Below are 17,584 nucleotides of genomic sequence, written 5' to 3'. Positions count from 1 at the left end.
TCCAGTGTTTGACTTTGTGGAACTCTCCGCCTTTTCACTTTAATGACATTACGCTCCCTTCTTTAGGTACTTCGTCTCTCGTCTTCGAGAGCTTGTCACATAGGTGGATGTAGGCAAACGTTGTGCAGCTCTGCCTGTCTCTCAAAGCTCCTTTCCGATGTCTTGGTGTCATCCAGGTATGCAATAGCAAACGTCCGACCATCTCTAGGGTGATCTTTGCTCTCTGGATTAGATCGTTCATTAGCGAGACTTATAGTGCAGGTGCCAGTGCTCCTCCATTCAGGGTCAGTGTGCACTCTGTGAGGACTATAAGATCATTCTAGGCAGTTCTCCACCAAGTATCAACCTTGCAGCTCTGTAAAGGATCCATTTGCTCATCAGTGCATACGTTTTACAGGGTTCACGCATTTGCTTCTGCTGGTGCAAATCTGGGGAAGAAGATACTGCAGGCAGCAGTTGCTCATGCAACCACTTGAACACCACCTTTGCAGTTAACCACCATTGGTTACCCGGTCGGGCATGCATTATTCTTCTTTTCGTTCTTTAATGTTTTTTTCCCCACGTCTTTTTGACTAAACTAAGGAGCCTGGTGCTAGCAGGCAATGCATAGTCAGTTCGGGAGGAATCTGTTTTCAATTTGTTGCATTAATAGTGTCAGCATTCAGGTGGCAGCAGTATATCTTATAGTTAATGTGTCCAGGCTCGGACTGGCCCATAGGGGAACAAGGGAATCCCCCGGTGGGCCCCCAAGCCCACTGTATGGGCAGTACTTGGTATAATTCATTTGATTCACTCTGTACAGAAAAAGCAGTATCTCATCATTCATTAACCAAACTACTTAGGCTATTATTATATAGAGATATAGGTAAATTTGTGAACGAGGGCAGTGTAATATTTGTATGCAGGTGAAAAGTGGGCCCCCAAGGTCAATGTTACTGGTGGGCCTTTGGCACCCCAGTCCGACACTGAATGTGTCCCTCAATGAAGACTATGAGAGAGAGATTTTACGGTCAGTAAATATCCTCGTTTTTCTTACAGACGGTTTGGCCAAAAAAAGAACCCTTTGTTACGTGATGCAGATGTGTCCAAAACCTCAATCCCTCAGGACAAGTGCAAGGTAAAACGGACGAGTTATGGAATATTTCTCCACAGAAAAGCTAGAACATCTGTGTGTTGGAAGTCCTGCCCCTTTTCAAGTGTATTGTATAGTGATTGTCTGTTCTGAGATGCATATCAGATATCGCGTACTTACTGATCACATACAGTTGTTGGAAAAAGGGTGCTTGGGTATACACAGAGCATCATGGATCCCAGCATTTTTTTGGGGGGTGTTTAACAGCCGTGAAACATGCGGAGCAGGGACTCAATGTCACTCAAGCACCCATGTTATTCCTGAGCACCCTATGCAAGCTAGAGTAGCGAGCACTTGCACTCAACACTAACGACGATGTATTCAATAGTACAACCTAATGTTATCAAATTCTGTGTCGTAGCTGTTGGTTCAAAATGGTCGAGGTGTGTGGTTTCTAAAATGGAATTACTTGTGGGGGGTTTCTACTGTTTAGGCACTTCAGGGGCTCTCCAACATGACACGGCGTCCATTAATCCAGCAAATTTTACATTCAAATAGTCAAATGGTGCTCTTCCCTTCCAAGCCCTGCTGTACACCCAAACCTAAGATTTTACCCACGAATGGAGGTATCTGCGTACTCAACACAACAAGTTTGTGGTCCACTTTCTCCTGTTACCTTTGTGAAAATAAAAATTTTGTGTCTAAAGTAAATTTTTTATGAAAAATGTTTTCTTCCACATTAGTTGCTTCACAGGAACTGAAACTGTGTTAATAAACTTCTTGAATATGGTTTTGAGCACCTTGAGGAATAAAAGGTTTTGTTGTAAAAATGAGAAATCGCTGGTCAATTCAGAGAGCCTGTTGGCAGGATTGTGCACAGTAACCTACACAAAATCATACCTGGTGATGAAATCCATCTTGTGATGGTTGTTTAATCTTTATTTTCAGTTTTGAGCTAATTATATGATCGTGCCCTGGGGCGGGGGGGGGGGTCTTCAGGTAGTGCTCTGATTAGCTATTCATAATGCAGACTGCTGACAGGTCACTGATTCCTCTGTGACCTGCCCCAAACTTCTACAGGCAGGTGCCGGCTTTGGCACTTGCGCTGCAGCATAGTTGCATGTTTACTGTGTTAATAATAAATGTTCTTGAGGTTAACCTGATGGTAAAAAAATCTACTTGAAAATGGCGCCGCCGCGCCTGTGCAGTAGCAGCTATCGGTGTATAAAGATGTGGTCCGATAGCTGTTATTGCACAAGTGTCGCCATCTTGCTAGAGAAGAAAAAAAAATGTCCATTTTCAAATGGATTTTTTTTATACGATCAGGTTAATCTCAAGCACATTTATTAACACACAGCTGGCACCTGCCTGCGGAAGGGTTGTTTTTTTTTCAGTATGTACATATATTCATTATATAAACTAGTGGGCAAATCACTGAGGGATCAGTTACCTGTCCACAGTCTGCATTATGAGCACCCTAGCTAAGAAAAGCACCACATAAAAACCCCTACCGCCCACATGCCCACCCCAAAGCGCAAGCATATCATTCAGATATCATATCAACTCAAAGCAAAAATAAAGATTAAACAACAACCACAAGACAGACAAGGAATCATTTTAATCAGTAAAACGGCGCCGACCTGACACTGTGTGTAGATTACTGTGTACAATCCTGCTGACAGTTCCCTTTAATCCTTCTAACTTCTTAACAAAAAAAATTGTTTCTAAATTGTGCTGATATAAAGTAGACATGTTGGAAATGTTATTAACTATTCTGTGTGACACAACTCTCTAATTTAAGGGCATCAAAATTAAACTTTTGAAAATGGGCATAAAAATTAAACTTTTGAAAATTGCTAAATTTTCAAAAAGTTTTACAAATTTTATTTTTTTTTTTTTTCATAAATAACGCAAGTCATATAGAAGAAATTTTACCACTGTCATGAAGTACAATATGTCACAAAAACATTCTCTGAATCAGTGGGATCCGTTGAAGCATTCCAGAGTTATTACCTCATAAAGTGACACTGGTCAGAATTGTAAAATTTGGCCTGGTCATTAAGATCAAAATTGGCTCAGTCCCTAAAGGATTAAATGAAGGTCTTTATTAATAAGGGAAAAAGAAATCCAAACCTACAGGTCCATATGTGAAAAAGTGATTGCCCCCTAAACCTAATAACTAGTTGGGCCACTCTTGGCAACTAAGCACACCAAAGTCTTAATTTTGTTTTCCTTAAGCTCAGGGGTAGACGTGCTGGTGTGTTTTGGATCATTTTCCTGCTGCATCACCCAAGTGTTCTTCAGTTGAGGTCACAAACAAATGGTTGGACATTCTCCTTCAGGATTGGTTTGTTGATAGCAGAATTCATGGTTCCATTTACCACTGCAAGTCTTCCAGGTCCTGAAGCAGGAAAGCAGCTCTAGACCATCACACTACCCCCAGCATATTTTACTGTTGATCTGATGTTCCTTTTCTGAAATGCTGTGATACTTCTACGCCAGATATGAGACATACACCTTCCAAAAACTTCAACTTTTGTCTTGTCAGATTATTCTCCCAAAAGTCTTGGGGATCATCAAGATGTTTCCTGACAAAACTGAGAAAAGCCTTTTATGTGCTTATTGTTCAGCTTATTTGTCTTGGAGATTTGCCACGCAGGCCATTTTTGCCCAGTCTTTCTTTTGGCAGAGTCTGACCTTTTCCAGACTGACAGATCTCAATAACTTTATAATTTGTTACAGAATTTCTTTGGATCATTGCATGATGTCTAATTTTTAAAGAACTTTTTGTCTACTTCACTTTGTCAGGCAGGTCCTATGTAAGTGATTTCTTAATTGTGAACAGGCATGCAGTAATCAGGCCTGGGCGTGGTTAGGGAAATTGAACTCTGCTTTCTAAAGATGTGATAAACTGGTTAATTTATCTTTTAAGTGAGGGGGAAATCACTTTTTCACACATGGTGCTGTAGATTTGGATTTTTTTTTCGTTAATAAAGACCTTCATTTAAAAACTACATTTTGTGTTTTACTTGCGTTATCTTTGTCTAATATTTAAATGTAAGTTTGACAAACTGCAATGAAATAGGAAATCAGGAAGGGGGCAAAAACTTTTTCACACAACTGTATAAGGAGATTAGAGGAAGGTGCTCAGAGACCATCAGACACTGACCTCTTCCTGTTGCTATGGTCTCTTCTGGGCAAGAATCAAGAACTAATGTGACAGGCTAAATTGCCTCAAAATGCCGGTGATCTCTGGGTTTGCAGCTGCCCCAGAGAGATCACAGTGCTGGGAAGTAATTGTTGCCTCCCAGGAATCTTTCTTTTTTCTTCCTCAAGATTTGCATCTAATTGATGTCAATGAAAACTGCTACATGTCTCTTAATTGCACTCCAGTGATTGCATCCCTTCACATAAATGGAAGCTGCCTGTATTATCCGCCATGTAACTGGAATTATGTGGGAATCTGGCTTGTAGCTGGTTAAGGATTGGGTGTTTGTAGAAAGCAATTCCATTGATTTTTTTTTTTTTTTTAATGTTGAAAACCTTATTTGCCTACATATTTGTAACAGTAAGGAGATGCTTGCACTCAGCATCTCCGTGAACAAGAAGGAGAATTCCTTGCGACTTTCATCAGCTAATGCATGTGCATTTATATTGCTGTAATAGGAGAGACTTGCAAGGATCAATGTAGATCAACCCTTACATGGCCCAGATTGTCAAAATAAGTACTTTTCAAGTACATTTTGACAATAGCACATGTAAAATACATTTCTCGTGGTGTTTGCAGTGAAAATATCGCTGGTTGGCTGATCATTACCGAAATGCTAAAGGTAGGGATTTCTAAAAAAAAAAAAAAAGTGCTTTAACTCAAAAGCTTTGCTTACCTTTATGTATAGAAGTCACTAATCACGCTGATGTAAATTAGAATGTCAGTCAGCAATAAGCTTCAGATTTGGGCTTCCTTCAGACATCTATGTTTGACATGCGTGTTTTCAGTGTACCCATTATAGTCTATGGGGCTGTTCACAAAAACGTAGTCCTGGATCAAACTCTCCAATTCAAGTGGGTCCATGAAAATCTTGAGGGGAGTGGTGCCAGTGATGTCACATCACCAGATGCCTTTCGGTACACATGCAGGATCAGCTATCGTGCACCTGTCCTATTCTAATGGACTGGCTGGGTGAGATTCTTTTGACCTAATTTGAGATGGTGCTGCTTTTCTTGCTGTTTTAGCTGCTGTAGGGAGTCTTAGAGTAGGGTATGTGCACCTGTTAAGTATTTGCAACAGAAATTTCTGCATCTTTTCTGCATCTTTTGGCATTAAAGCAAAGTACACACATTTGTCATGTGTTTTTTCATGCATTTTTAATGCATATTTTCCCTATTCCTTTGAATTGGTTAAAACCCTGAGCTACATACCGTATCTAAACATCATACATTGATCTGTGTAGGCAAAAATGTACAAAACTGAACATGAGGTCCTTAGTTTAATATTCTGATTATGTATGAAGCCCACTGCCACATCACGACGGACCTATCAGCAGGTCCTAACTTTTTATAGCCTTAATAGTTTGGCACATGCGCCAACCACTGCCGCATCGCTAGTGCACCAGCAGCGTAAGAGACCTGGTGCCTCACAGCGCCCATGGTGCAAGACTGAGTTCCATTGCACCAGGCCACACCACTACACAGCCATCTCACAGCACCAACACCAAGTGAAAAGAGCTAGAAAAATCCTCTTCACTGAGCTCAGACTGTGAATTGAGAGCAAAAATAGATCATTGTGTGATTTTTGGATGTGCTTTCTCTACAGCTATGGTGGTTTGTCTTTCACTACAGCTATGGTGTAAAACGCTGCAAAAGTCCTAAAAGAATTGACTTGCTACAGATCTGAAACTGCTTCAAATCTGCAAGAAAAAAAATCAGCTTGCATGGGATTTCAGAAATCTCATTCACTTTGTTGGTAGTAGGAAATCCTTCAGTTTTGTGACAAAACTGTGTGGAAAAATTGTGACAAAAAAGCAGTAAATACTGAACATGTGCATATACCCTTATAGACAACTTTCTGAGAGTTAGAGTTAGGCTATGTGCACACACTGCGGTTTTTGCTGTGGTTCCGCTGCGGTTTTGGCCCTGCGGAACCGCAGCAGTTCCGCAGACATGGTACTTTACCATGTTAGCCTATGGGGTTTCAAAACCGCAGTGCTCACGCTGCATTTTTTTCCGCGCGGTTTTTTTCCGCAGCATGTCAATTATTTCTGCGGTTTCACACCTTTAACATAGTAGAGGTGTGAAATCGCAGGGCAAAACCGCAGGTCACTTTACCTGCGGTTCCGCAGGAAAAAACCCGCAGGTGAATCTGCAGTGTGTGCACATAGCCTTATGCTTAACTTGTCTCTTGATCAGCTCACAGCTCTGTAGTCTTCTTACTTCTTGATTTCTGGGGTTGGCCCTCTTTCTTGAGTGACAGTTCTGGTGAGTAGTACCCATTTAACTATGCAAATTAGCTCTCCATTGGAAAGAAAGCTGTCTCTCTAGTGTCCTCTAACTTCTCTGTATTGTACAAGCTTATGGTCTCCCCACTTTTAGTGGTCACTCCCATTAGGCTGTAGTCGCACTACTAGTATTTAGTCAGTATTTCATATCAATATTTGTAAGGCAAAACTAGGAGTGGGTGATAAGTACAAAAGTGGTGATGTGTTTCTATAATACTTTAACTCTGACTATTCCACTCCTGGTTATGGCTTACAGATACTGATGTAAAATACTGACCAAATACTGAATGTGTGAACGTGACTTTATACTGTACTACTGTGAGAGAAGGGAGATAGACTAGCTTCCGGTCCACAATAGGTCTCCACTGAAGCAGCGAGGTAATGAAGCTATATGTTGTAGCTCCTCAGGCAGCTGTATTAAAGTGGTTAACATACAACAGATGGAAAAGTTCTGCGTGGAAAGATGTCCTGAACCCATAAAGCTTCACCTTTTATTATGAATGAAGTAAAAACTCCATATTGTGAACAGTAGAGTAGTGTTCCTATGCACTTTGGCGAGTAGCCTTAATTATGGTTGACCATATATGGAGGTGAAATGGAGGGGCATTCTGTATTTTCTGAAGATAATTTGTTACACTACAGTAAAAAAAACCTGAAAAATGAACATCCTATGTTCCTGTTTGTATTGAATTTTCTATTTCTTTGTTATTTTTCAGGATATAAAGACCTTTAAACCAGAACAGTGCAATATCGTTTTTCCCTCTCACTTCAATGGAGAGTCCAAAGCCTCCGACTCAAGTAGTTCTGCCCTCTCTTCATCCAGTTTGCTTGCTCGTATGAAGGAAAGGAATCATTTAATACATCCTTCAAGAGAAGAAAATGAGATAGGAAGTGACCTTAGGACTGCAGACCCTACTGAGCATGATGAGCTCCTATCAGATATGAGAAACTTTATAGCATTCCAAGCACAGCAGGATGGTGAAGCCACCACCCAGGAGGTGCTCCAGGAGTTTGAGGATAAGCTGTCCCCCTCACAGTCCTGTGTTTTCCGAGAACTACTGCGTAAACTGTGCACTTTTCATAGAAAACCTGATGGTGCCGGAGTATGGAGACTCCGACCCGAGTTCCATTGAATCCTTCTACCTTCTGAGTGCAATCCTTGGTGACTTATATACAGTGCCTTGCGAAAGTATTCGGCGCCCTGGAACTTTTCAACCTTTTCCCACATATCATGCTTCAGAGATAAAGATACCAAATGTAAATCTTTGAAGAATCAACAACAAGTGGGACACAATTGTGAAGTTGAACAAAATTTATTGGTTGTTTTAATTTTTTTGGGAAATTCAAAAACTGAAAAGTTGGGCGTGCAATATTATTCGGCCCCTTTTAACTTAATACTTTGTTGCACCACCTTTTGCTGCGACTACAGCTGCAAGTCGCTTGGGGTATGTCTCTATCAATTTTGTACATCGAGAGGCTGAAATTCTTGCCCATTCTTCCTTGGCAAACAGCTCGAGCTCACTAAGGTTTGATGGAGATCGTTTGTGAACAGCAGTTTTCAGCTCTTTCGACAGATTCTCAATTGGATTCAGGTCTGGACTTTGACTTGGCCATTCTAACACCTGGATACGTTTATTTGTGAATCATTCCATTGTAGATTTTGCTTTATGTTTGGGATCATTGTCTTGTTGGAAGACAAATCTCGGTCCTAGTCTCAGGTCTTTTTGCAGACTCCAACAGGTTTTTTTCAAGAATTGTCCTGTATTTGGCTCCATCCATCTTCCCATCCCTGCTAAAACCATGAAGCTGCCACCACCATGTTTGACAGTGGGGATGGTGTGTTCAGGGTGATGAGCTGTGTTGCCTTTACGCCAAACAGATCGTTTGGCATTGTTGCCAAAAAGTTTGATTTTGGTTTCATCTGACCAGAGCACTTTCTTCCACATGTTTGGTGTGTCTCACAGGACACTTTATATGGATATCTTGGAGTAATGGCTTTCTTCTTGCGACTCTTCCATAAAGGCCAGATTTGTGCAGTGTACAACTGATTGTTGCCCTATGGACAGACTGTCCCACCTCAGCTGTATATCTCAGCAGTTCATCTAGAGTGATCATGGGCCTCTTGGCTACATCTCTGATCAGTCTTCTCCTTGTTTGAGATGAAAGTTTAGAGGGACGGCCGTGTCTTGGTAGATTTGCAGTGGTATGATACTCCTTCCATTTCAATATGATCACTTGCACAGTGCTCCTTGGGATGTTTAAAGTTTGTGAAATCATTTTATATCCAAATCCTGCTTTAAACTTCTCCACAACAGTATCACGGATCTGCCTGTTGTGTTCCTTGGTCTTCATGATGCTCTCTGTGCTTCAAACAGAACCCTGAGACTATCACAGAGCAGGTGCATTTATACTGAGACTTGATTACACACAGGTGGATTATATTTATCATCATTAGTCATTTAGGATAACATTGGATCATTCAGAGATCCACAATGAACTTCTGGAGTGAGTTTGCTGCACTGAAAGTAAAGGGGCCGAATAATATTGCACACCCCACTTTTCAGTTTTTGAGTTTCCACAAAAATTTAAAATAACCAATTCTTCACCAAAAATGTACATTTGGTATATTTATGTTTGAAGCATGATATGTTGGAAAAGGTTCAAAAGTTCCAGGGGGCAGAATACTTTCGCAAGGCATTGTCGCACCCCCGAAGTCACTTCAAACCTGGATAGGTCCCTCAAAAAAATAAATTTTGTAAATTTCCTTGAAAAAATAAAAAATTACTGCTGCATTTTTAAACCTCCTAAAAAGCTAACAAAATAAATTAGCGTTTTTAAATTAGCGTTTTAAAAATGGTGCTGATGAAGCAGGCATGTGGGAAATGTTTTTATTAATGTTTATATGTCTGATGACTATCTGGATTGAAGGGATAATCATTCAAACTTTGAAAATTGGAATTTTTTTTTAACATTTTTGTCAAATTTCCAATATTTTTTATAAATAAACACAAAACATATCAACCTATATGTACCATTACAATAAATTATAATGTGCCACAAAAAAACAATCTCAAAATCACTGGGTTTTGTTCACCACATAGTGACATTGGTCAGAATTTAAAAAACTGTCCCCGTCACTAAGGGGTTAAGATTACTTTACTCGTTTTTATTATGTACTAGCTGAAGAGCCCGGTGTTGCCCGGGCATAGTAACTAACTACAGTTATAACAAATTATAATGTATGAATATATATATATATACCGTATATATATATATATATATATATATATATATATGTATGTATGTATTTGAGTGTAGAGCCCCGCCCACTCCACATAGCCACATTCACTATAATATCCCACACCATCCCGTCAGCCAAAGCTACCGGACGACTGTCCCTAATATCCCACATCATCCCGTCAGCCAGAGCCACCGGACTACTGCCACTGATATCTCACATTGTCCTGTCAGCCAGAGCCACCGGACTACTACCACTAATATCCCACATCGTCCTGTCAGCCAGAGCCACCAGACTACTACCACTAATATCCCACATCGTCCCATCAGCCAGATTCACCGGACTACTACCCCTAGTATCCCAAATCATCTTGTCAGAGCCACCGAATTACTACCCCCAATATCCCACATCATCCAGTCAGCCAGAGCCACCAGACTACTACCACTAATATCCCACATTATCCCATCAGCCAGAGCCACCGAATTACTACCACTAATATCCCACAACGTCCCGTCAGCCAGAGCCACCGAATTACTACCACTAATATCCCACATCGTCCCATCAGCCAGATTCACCGGACTACTACCCCTAGTATCCCACATCATCTTGTCAGAGCTGCCGGACTACTACCCCTAATATCCCACATCATCCCGTCAGCCAGAGCCATCAGACTACTACCACTTACATCCCACTTCATCCCATCAGCCAGAGCCACCGAATTACTACCACTAATATCACACATCGTCCCGTCAGCCAGAGCCACCGGACTACTACCACTAATATCCCACATCATCCCATCAGCCAGATTCACCGGACTACTACCCCTAGTATCCCACATCATCTTGTCAGAGCTGCCGGACTACTACCCCTAATATCCCACATCATCCCGTCAGCCAGAGCCACCGAATTACTACCACTAATATCCCACATCGTCCCGTCAGCCAGAGCCACCGGACTACTACCACTAATATCCCACATCGTCCCATCAGCCAGATTCACCGGACTACTACCCCTAGTATCCCACATCTTGTCAGAGCTGCCGGACTACTACCCCTAATATCCCATATCATCCCGTCAGCCAGAGCCACCAGACTACTACCACTTATATCCCACTTCATCCCATCAGCCAGAGCCACCGAATTACTACCACTAATATCACACATCGTCCCATCAGCCAGAGCCACCGGACTACTACCACTAATATCCCACATCATCCCATCAGCCAGATTCACCGGACTACTAGCCCTAGTATCCCACATCATCTTGTCAGAGCTGCCGGACTACTACCCCTAATATCCCACATCATCCCGTCAGCCAGAGCCACCAGACTACTACCACTAATATCCCACATCATCCCATCAGCCAGAGCCACCGAATTACTACCACTAATATCCCACAACGTCCCGTCAGCCAGAGCCACCGAATTACTACCACTAATATCCCACATCGTCCCATCAGCCAGATTCACCGGACTACTACCCCTAGTATCCCACATCTTGTCAGAGCTGCCGGACTACTACCCCTAATATCCCACATCATCCCGTCAGCCAGAGCCACCAGACTACTACCACTTATATCCCACTTCATCCCATCAGCCAGAGCCACCGAATTACCACTAATATCACAAATCGTCCCGTCAGCCAGAGCCACCGGACTACTACCACTAATATCCCACATCAGCCAGATTCACCGGACTACTACCCCTAGTATCCCACATCATCTTGTCAGAGCTGCCGGACTACTACCCCTAATATCCCACATCATCCCGTCAGCCAGAGCCACCAGACTACTACCACTAATATCCCACATCATCCCATCAGCCAGAGCCACCGAATTACTACCACTAATATCCCACATCGTCCCGTCAGCCAGAGCCACCGGACTACTACCACTAATATCCCACATCGTCCCATCAGCCAGATTCACCGGACTACTACCCCTAGTATCCCACATCATCTTGTCAGAGCTGCCGGACTACTACCCCTAATATCCCACATCATCCCATCAGCCAGAGCCACCGGACTACTACCACTAATATCCCACATCATCCCATCAGCCAGAGCCACCGGACTACTACCACTAATATCCCACATCATCCCGTCAGAGCCACCGGATTACTACCCCTAATATCCCACATCATCCCGTCACAGCCGCCCGACTACTATCCCTCATATCCCACATCATCCCGTCAGCCAGAGCCACCGAACTACTACCACTAATATCCCACATCGTCCTGTCAGCCAGGGCCACCGGACTGCTACCTCTAATATCCCATATCATCCCGTCAGAGCCACCGGACTACTACCCCTAATATCCCACATCATTCCGTCAGCCAGAGCCATCAGACTACTATCCCTAATATCCCACATCATCCCGTCAGCCAGAGGCACCGGACTACTAGCCCTAATATCCCACAGCATCCCGTCAGCTTGGGGTCAGAACCAGAGCGCTGAGCGGAACGGTCCTAACTTCCATACCTGGGATCCCTTTAAGAGAGGCCTGTGTCAGAACCAGAGCGCTGAGTGGATTTGCCCTGACTTCCATACCAATGATCCCATTAATAAAAGCCTGAGGTCAAAATCTGCGCTGAGGGATTTGCCCTAACTTCCATAGCAGAGATCCCTTTAAGAGAGGACTGGGGTCTTTACCAAAGCGCAGAGTAGATTTGCCCTCACTTCCGTATCGGGGATCCCTTTAAGAGGGGCCTGGGGTCAGAACCAGAGTGCTTAGTGGAATTGCCCTAACTTCCATACTGGAGATCCCTTTAAGAGAACCTGGGGTCAGTACCAAAGTGCAGAGTGGATTTGCCCTCACTTCCATACCAGGGATCCCTTTAATAGAATCCTGGGGTGAGAATCAGAGCGCTTGAGGGATTTGCCCTAACTTCCATACAGGAGATCCCTTTTAAGAGCCTGGGGTCAGTACCAGAGCATTTGAAGGCAAATGCCCTGACTTCCATACCGTGGATCCCTTTAAGAGAGCCTGGGGTCAGAACCAAAACACTGAGTGGAATTGCCCTAACGTCCATACCAGAGATCCCTTTGAGAGGCCTGGGGTCAGTACCAAAGCGCAGTCGATTTTCCCTCACTTCCATACCAATGATCCCTTTAAGAGAGGCCTGGGGTCAGAACCACAGAATTGAGTGGAACGATCCTAACTTCCATACCGGGGATCCCTTTAAGAGAGGCCTGGGGTCAAAACCAAAGCGCTGGATGGATTTGCCCTGACTTCCATACCAATGATCCCGTTAATATCAGCCTGGGGTCAGAATCAGAGCGCTGGATGGATTTGCTCTAACTTCCATACCAATGATCCCTTTTTTGAGAGGCCTGGGGTCAAAACCAAAGCTCTGGATGAATTTGCCCTGACCTCCATATCAATGATCCCTTTAATAGAAGCTTGGGGTCAGAATCAGAGCGCTGAGGGATTTGCCCTAACTTCCATACCGGAGATCCCTTTAAGAGGGAAGATGTGCCTGTGGGATGGAGGATGTGTGATGGGGATATGGGCATGGGAGGGAATGATTCATTTCTGTCATGTGCTCTCTGCTCCATTCTGGGGGGCAGGCAATGGCTGGGAGCTTATGTTCCCGGGGGTGCTAGATTTCTCCCACCCGGTCAGTGTCGTCTGAGGTGTTGTCTGGAGTGAGAAAACTGTTGCTCATAGCAACCAATCACAGCTCAGCTTCGTTTAAACGGCTCTGGTGAAATGAAAGATGCTTCGTGATTGGCTGGTGATGCACACATACATTCAATTTTATATATAGAGATACCCCTTTTCACATGTAAAGCGCCATGGAATAAATGATATAATAAAATAATGTTATTCCACAGCACTTTAAAGAATGGACTTGTATAAACAATAGAGACATAACAGAGTAAACCCATAATTCAACAGATACCAAGAGGAGTGAGAACCCTGCTTGCAAGCATACAATCTCTGAGGAAATAGGGGAGACACGAAAGGTAAATGCTAAAAAGTGCTTGTATTGTACGGTCCAGTCATTAACCCCTTTCTGACATCCAGCGTAAATTTACGCCGACCTTGGACTCCCCCTGTTTGGTGCGGGCTGCGGCGCTGTGCCCGTACCTTTAGGGGCACATGTGTCGCAACGCTTTGAATGCAGGAAATAGTACCTCGGAGCGTGGTTCAGTCATGATGACTCCGATGACTCTAACAATCACTAGGTTAGGTGGCAACTAATAAAGGGGGGCGTTGACGGATAGGAGTCTGAGAGTTATGTTGATGCCCGCAAGGTATGAGGCCGCGGACGAAAGAAGCATACACCGAGGGCCTCATGCAAACTTGAAAGATGAACTTTACTGAATACTTGTAACAATTCTTATGTGTTTCAATATAACAGTCTTGGATAGCAGATACAACTTTCCTTACACTTTGTGTCAGTCAAAGCCTTTTCTCGGTCCCGGCCTTGGGAGGATGGCAGTAACTTTTCATTTGACTAATTGTGCTGCGTGAAGGGGGAGGATTAGCCAACCTTAATCGGATCGGTGTATCTGGAAAAACCTGCTGCGCAGTTGTGCAGTTCCGTCTCTTGTCCCAGCACCCCAGAACTCTGTTGCTGTAAACACGGGGCATTCCGAATAGGGTGCTATTTGTACTACGCATGTGTCCTAGACGAGGAGCCTCAATTTCCTACCTCCTCTCACCACCAAAGCTGCACGCAACACAACCTTTTCAGTCTCCCTCACACCACCTCCAACTGCCACTTATTTTCAAATCAGAAAAACAATTTGCAATGCCAAACTAAGGCAGAAGAGGGCAGCATAGTACTACAAGTTGTAATATCAAAACAAGGCTGGAGAGGGCAGCATAATATTAAATAATTTACCTCCTCCCAAGGCAAGACGGATAACCGTTGTCACAAATGCAATCATGTAAGGGATAGAGAACACACTTACCATGACACATAACATACATTAGTAATGGTTTTTCTGGTCACTACACATGTCAGCTGATCCACCTGCAGCTGTTAACCCGTTAAATGCTGCTGTCAATTTCTGATAGTGGTATTTAACTCACGCTTCAGCAAGCGTGATGGATATCCCGCCCATTGGTGACCCCGTCACAAGATCGCGGGTCACCGATGGGTCAAGCATGACAACCAGAGGTTTCCAGCAGACCTCTATGGTTGTCACTGTCAGAATGCTATGATCAACGCACGGTGCTCGGCGCTCATAACAAGTCAGTAATTCTGCTACATCCAGGCGATCTGATTATCCCCTGTATGTAGCAGAGCCAATCGGATTATATCAGCTTCTATTGAAGCATGCCAAAAGTAAAATAAAAAAAAAAAATGTAAAAGTTCAAATCATCCCCTTTTGGCGAATTCAAAATAAAAATTTAAAAAAAAAAATCAAACATGCACATATTTGGTAACGCCGCATTCAGAATCACCCGATCACTATAAAAAAATAATTAACCCGATCGTTAAACGGCATAACGAGAATAAAAGTAAAAACGTCAATTACTTTTTTGGTTGCCGCAACATTTTTAAACTTTAGAATTTTTTTTTCTCAACTTAAAGAAAAAAGAACCAATATATGTTTGGTGTCCATGAACTCGTAATGACCTGGAGAGTCATAATGGCAAGTTAGTTATATCATTTAGTGAACATGGTAAAAAAAAAAAAATGCTGCGATTGCACTTTTTTTTTGCAATTTTACCGCAGTTGGAATTTTTTTCTGTTTTCCAGTACACTATACTGTATGTTAAAACCAGTGCTGCTGTTCAAAAGTACAAATTGTCCCGCAAAAAACAAGCCCTCACATGGCCATTTTGATGGAAAAATAAAAAAAATTAGAGCTATGAGAAGGGGAGCAAAAAACGAAAACGCAAAAATGAAAATACCTCTGGGGTTAAGGGGTTAATATAAATGCGGTATTCACATAATGCTGCATGAACCGGTCACCAGCCAGTAAGTGTACAAGTACACATACTAAGTACATTGAGGGTGTGTAAGCAAATGCAACAAGGAGAAAAGTTTGGAAGCGCAAAGCTGGAATAGTTAAATAAATGAGGTGAGACAATTCGCCAGTCTAAAGAAGTGCATTTTTAGGGCACAGTTAAAACTGGGTATAGGGAATTATTCCAATTGTCCTGGTTGGTGCACTCCAGAGAAGTAGCGCAGCTTGCGAGAAGTTTTGGAGATGGAAGTGGGAGGTTTGGATTATTGATGTTAGTCCTGAGCTTCCTTCACAGAAGCTGATAAATTTCAGCGACAGAGCATGTTTTCACATTTGTCCCAGAGAAGCTCATTAAACATTTCACCAACAGCATGTTTCCATATTTTCCACACAAAAGCTGATAAATTTCAGCCACAGAGCATGCGCAAAGTACCCCCACAGGCCGGGTTGCAGAGTACACATAGCTGCTTTTGTCACAGCCAGAGGTGTATCTAGATTTTCTGGCACCTGGCGCAAGAATTGTTTGGTGTCCCCCCAAGCACATGCAATTTGCAGACTTCGTCACATACCGACGACCTGCTCGCCCTAATTCAATGTTCAGTGAAAACCTGTGAGTAGGAAGAAAAGGTCATTGTCATGCTCATTGTCTTATTGTCAGGAAAATCGCATAAGAGTGACTAGCAAGCAGTGCTGAGTCCTGACAGTGAGTATAATACTGTTAGGATTGGCAGGGTTTCATTTTATAACTAAAGGCTTCGTACAGGTTTAAGATGAAAGTCTGCAGTCAATATAGGTGGCTCCAGGCTTGTGAATTCTCAGGACATGCACGTCACACTTTTAAGATTCTCCATTGCACAAGTATGTGATTTTTACACTTCTGGCTACATTTTCCCAGACGTGTCCGTCCATTTCAATTCAATTTCATTAAGTGAGACTACGCATATCTAGTCAGAATGTGACCACATTTATGCAAATTGACGGCGTGCAGTATGCACTGTAAGAGTTCAGAAGTCTGCAGTCTCATAGAATAGCTGCAGACTCCTCACAAACTTGAACAATCCCTTTAATGCTCCTAACATAAAAAAAAATAGTATTCTAAGGGGTTGAAGAGGAAGAAGTCAAAAAGGGTTACCTTTCCTGCTACGTATGCGGAACCACCTAGCCAGACAGCAGGGTTGCTGGGGGGGAGACTTTCTGCCCTGGACCGACTGAACCATGTGACTGCAGGGGGCATTGAGGGAAAAGGAGGTGTGCTGGACAGGAAGCTGTGCAGGAAAAGCGCGAAAGGAGAGCGTGCCAGGCACAGAGCAGAGTGCGCCAGAGAAAAAGCAGGCTGCAGCACCGCGCTCCCAGAGAGAGAGAACTCCCCAGGGCCCCTGAGTGTGGCAGTCTTCCCAGTGTGCGCAGCATCGTTCCTGTGGGGAGACTGTCAGTGTATCCTACAGAGACTTAGAGCAGGGAAGACTCCGGTTCACAGCATCTCCCTGCTTCCTTGCTTTAACCACTGAAGTTCCAGCTTCATCCAGAGGAGAGACTGCAAGTGCCGCTGTTGTCGGTGCCAACGTGGGAGAAAGAGACCCTTCAATCAAGCTTTTCCCGGACTGATAAGTTATAACAATCCCAGTTTAATCCTTTCAACACCTGCATAACTGTCTTATTTCTTTCTACTGTTCCATTGTGTTATATGACTGTTTTCTACTGTCACATTTAACCCCCCACTGCTTCTCCCTGCGTGGAGATTAAAGTCCCTGTAAATAAACGTTTAACTCTTGGTCTGTCTCTGATCCGTGGTGACATCCTAAGTGCCTGCAGCATATTACAGTATCACAAAAAAATTTGCATACAGGTACTTGAT

General features: G+C 43.2%; 1 protein-coding gene across 3 annotated transcripts in view; it reads left to right on the top strand.

The window, feature by feature from the left end:
• ERCC6 (ERCC excision repair 6, chromatin remodeling factor) overlaps nucleotides 1–9,635 on the top strand; it is a 258,882-nt gene extending 249,247 nt beyond the window's left edge. For all 3 annotated transcript variants that reach the window (XM_073552075.1, XM_073552073.1, XM_073552074.1), the window contains 2 exons: nucleotides 1,039–1,117; nucleotides 7,284–9,635. In XM_073552075.1, the coding sequence (XP_073408176.1) occupies nucleotides 1,039–1,117; nucleotides 7,284–7,700 (496 nt within the window). In that variant the 3' untranslated portion in view covers nucleotides 7,701–9,635. The remainder of the gene's footprint in view (nucleotides 1–1,038; nucleotides 1,118–7,283) is intronic.
• The last annotated feature ends 7,949 nt before the right edge of the window (nucleotides 9,636–17,584 follow it).

The sequence above is a fragment of the Dendrobates tinctorius genome, unplaced genomic scaffold (assembly GCF_039654945.1).
Source record: "Dendrobates tinctorius isolate UK_male_01 unplaced genomic scaffold, ASM3965494v1 ptg000184l, whole genome shotgun sequence".
Classification (NCBI taxonomy): domain Eukaryota; kingdom Metazoa; phylum Chordata; class Amphibia; order Anura; family Dendrobatidae; genus Dendrobates; species Dendrobates tinctorius.
The sequence above is the reverse complement of the archived record's forward strand: the minus strand, read 5'-3'. Positions and strand labels throughout refer to the sequence as shown.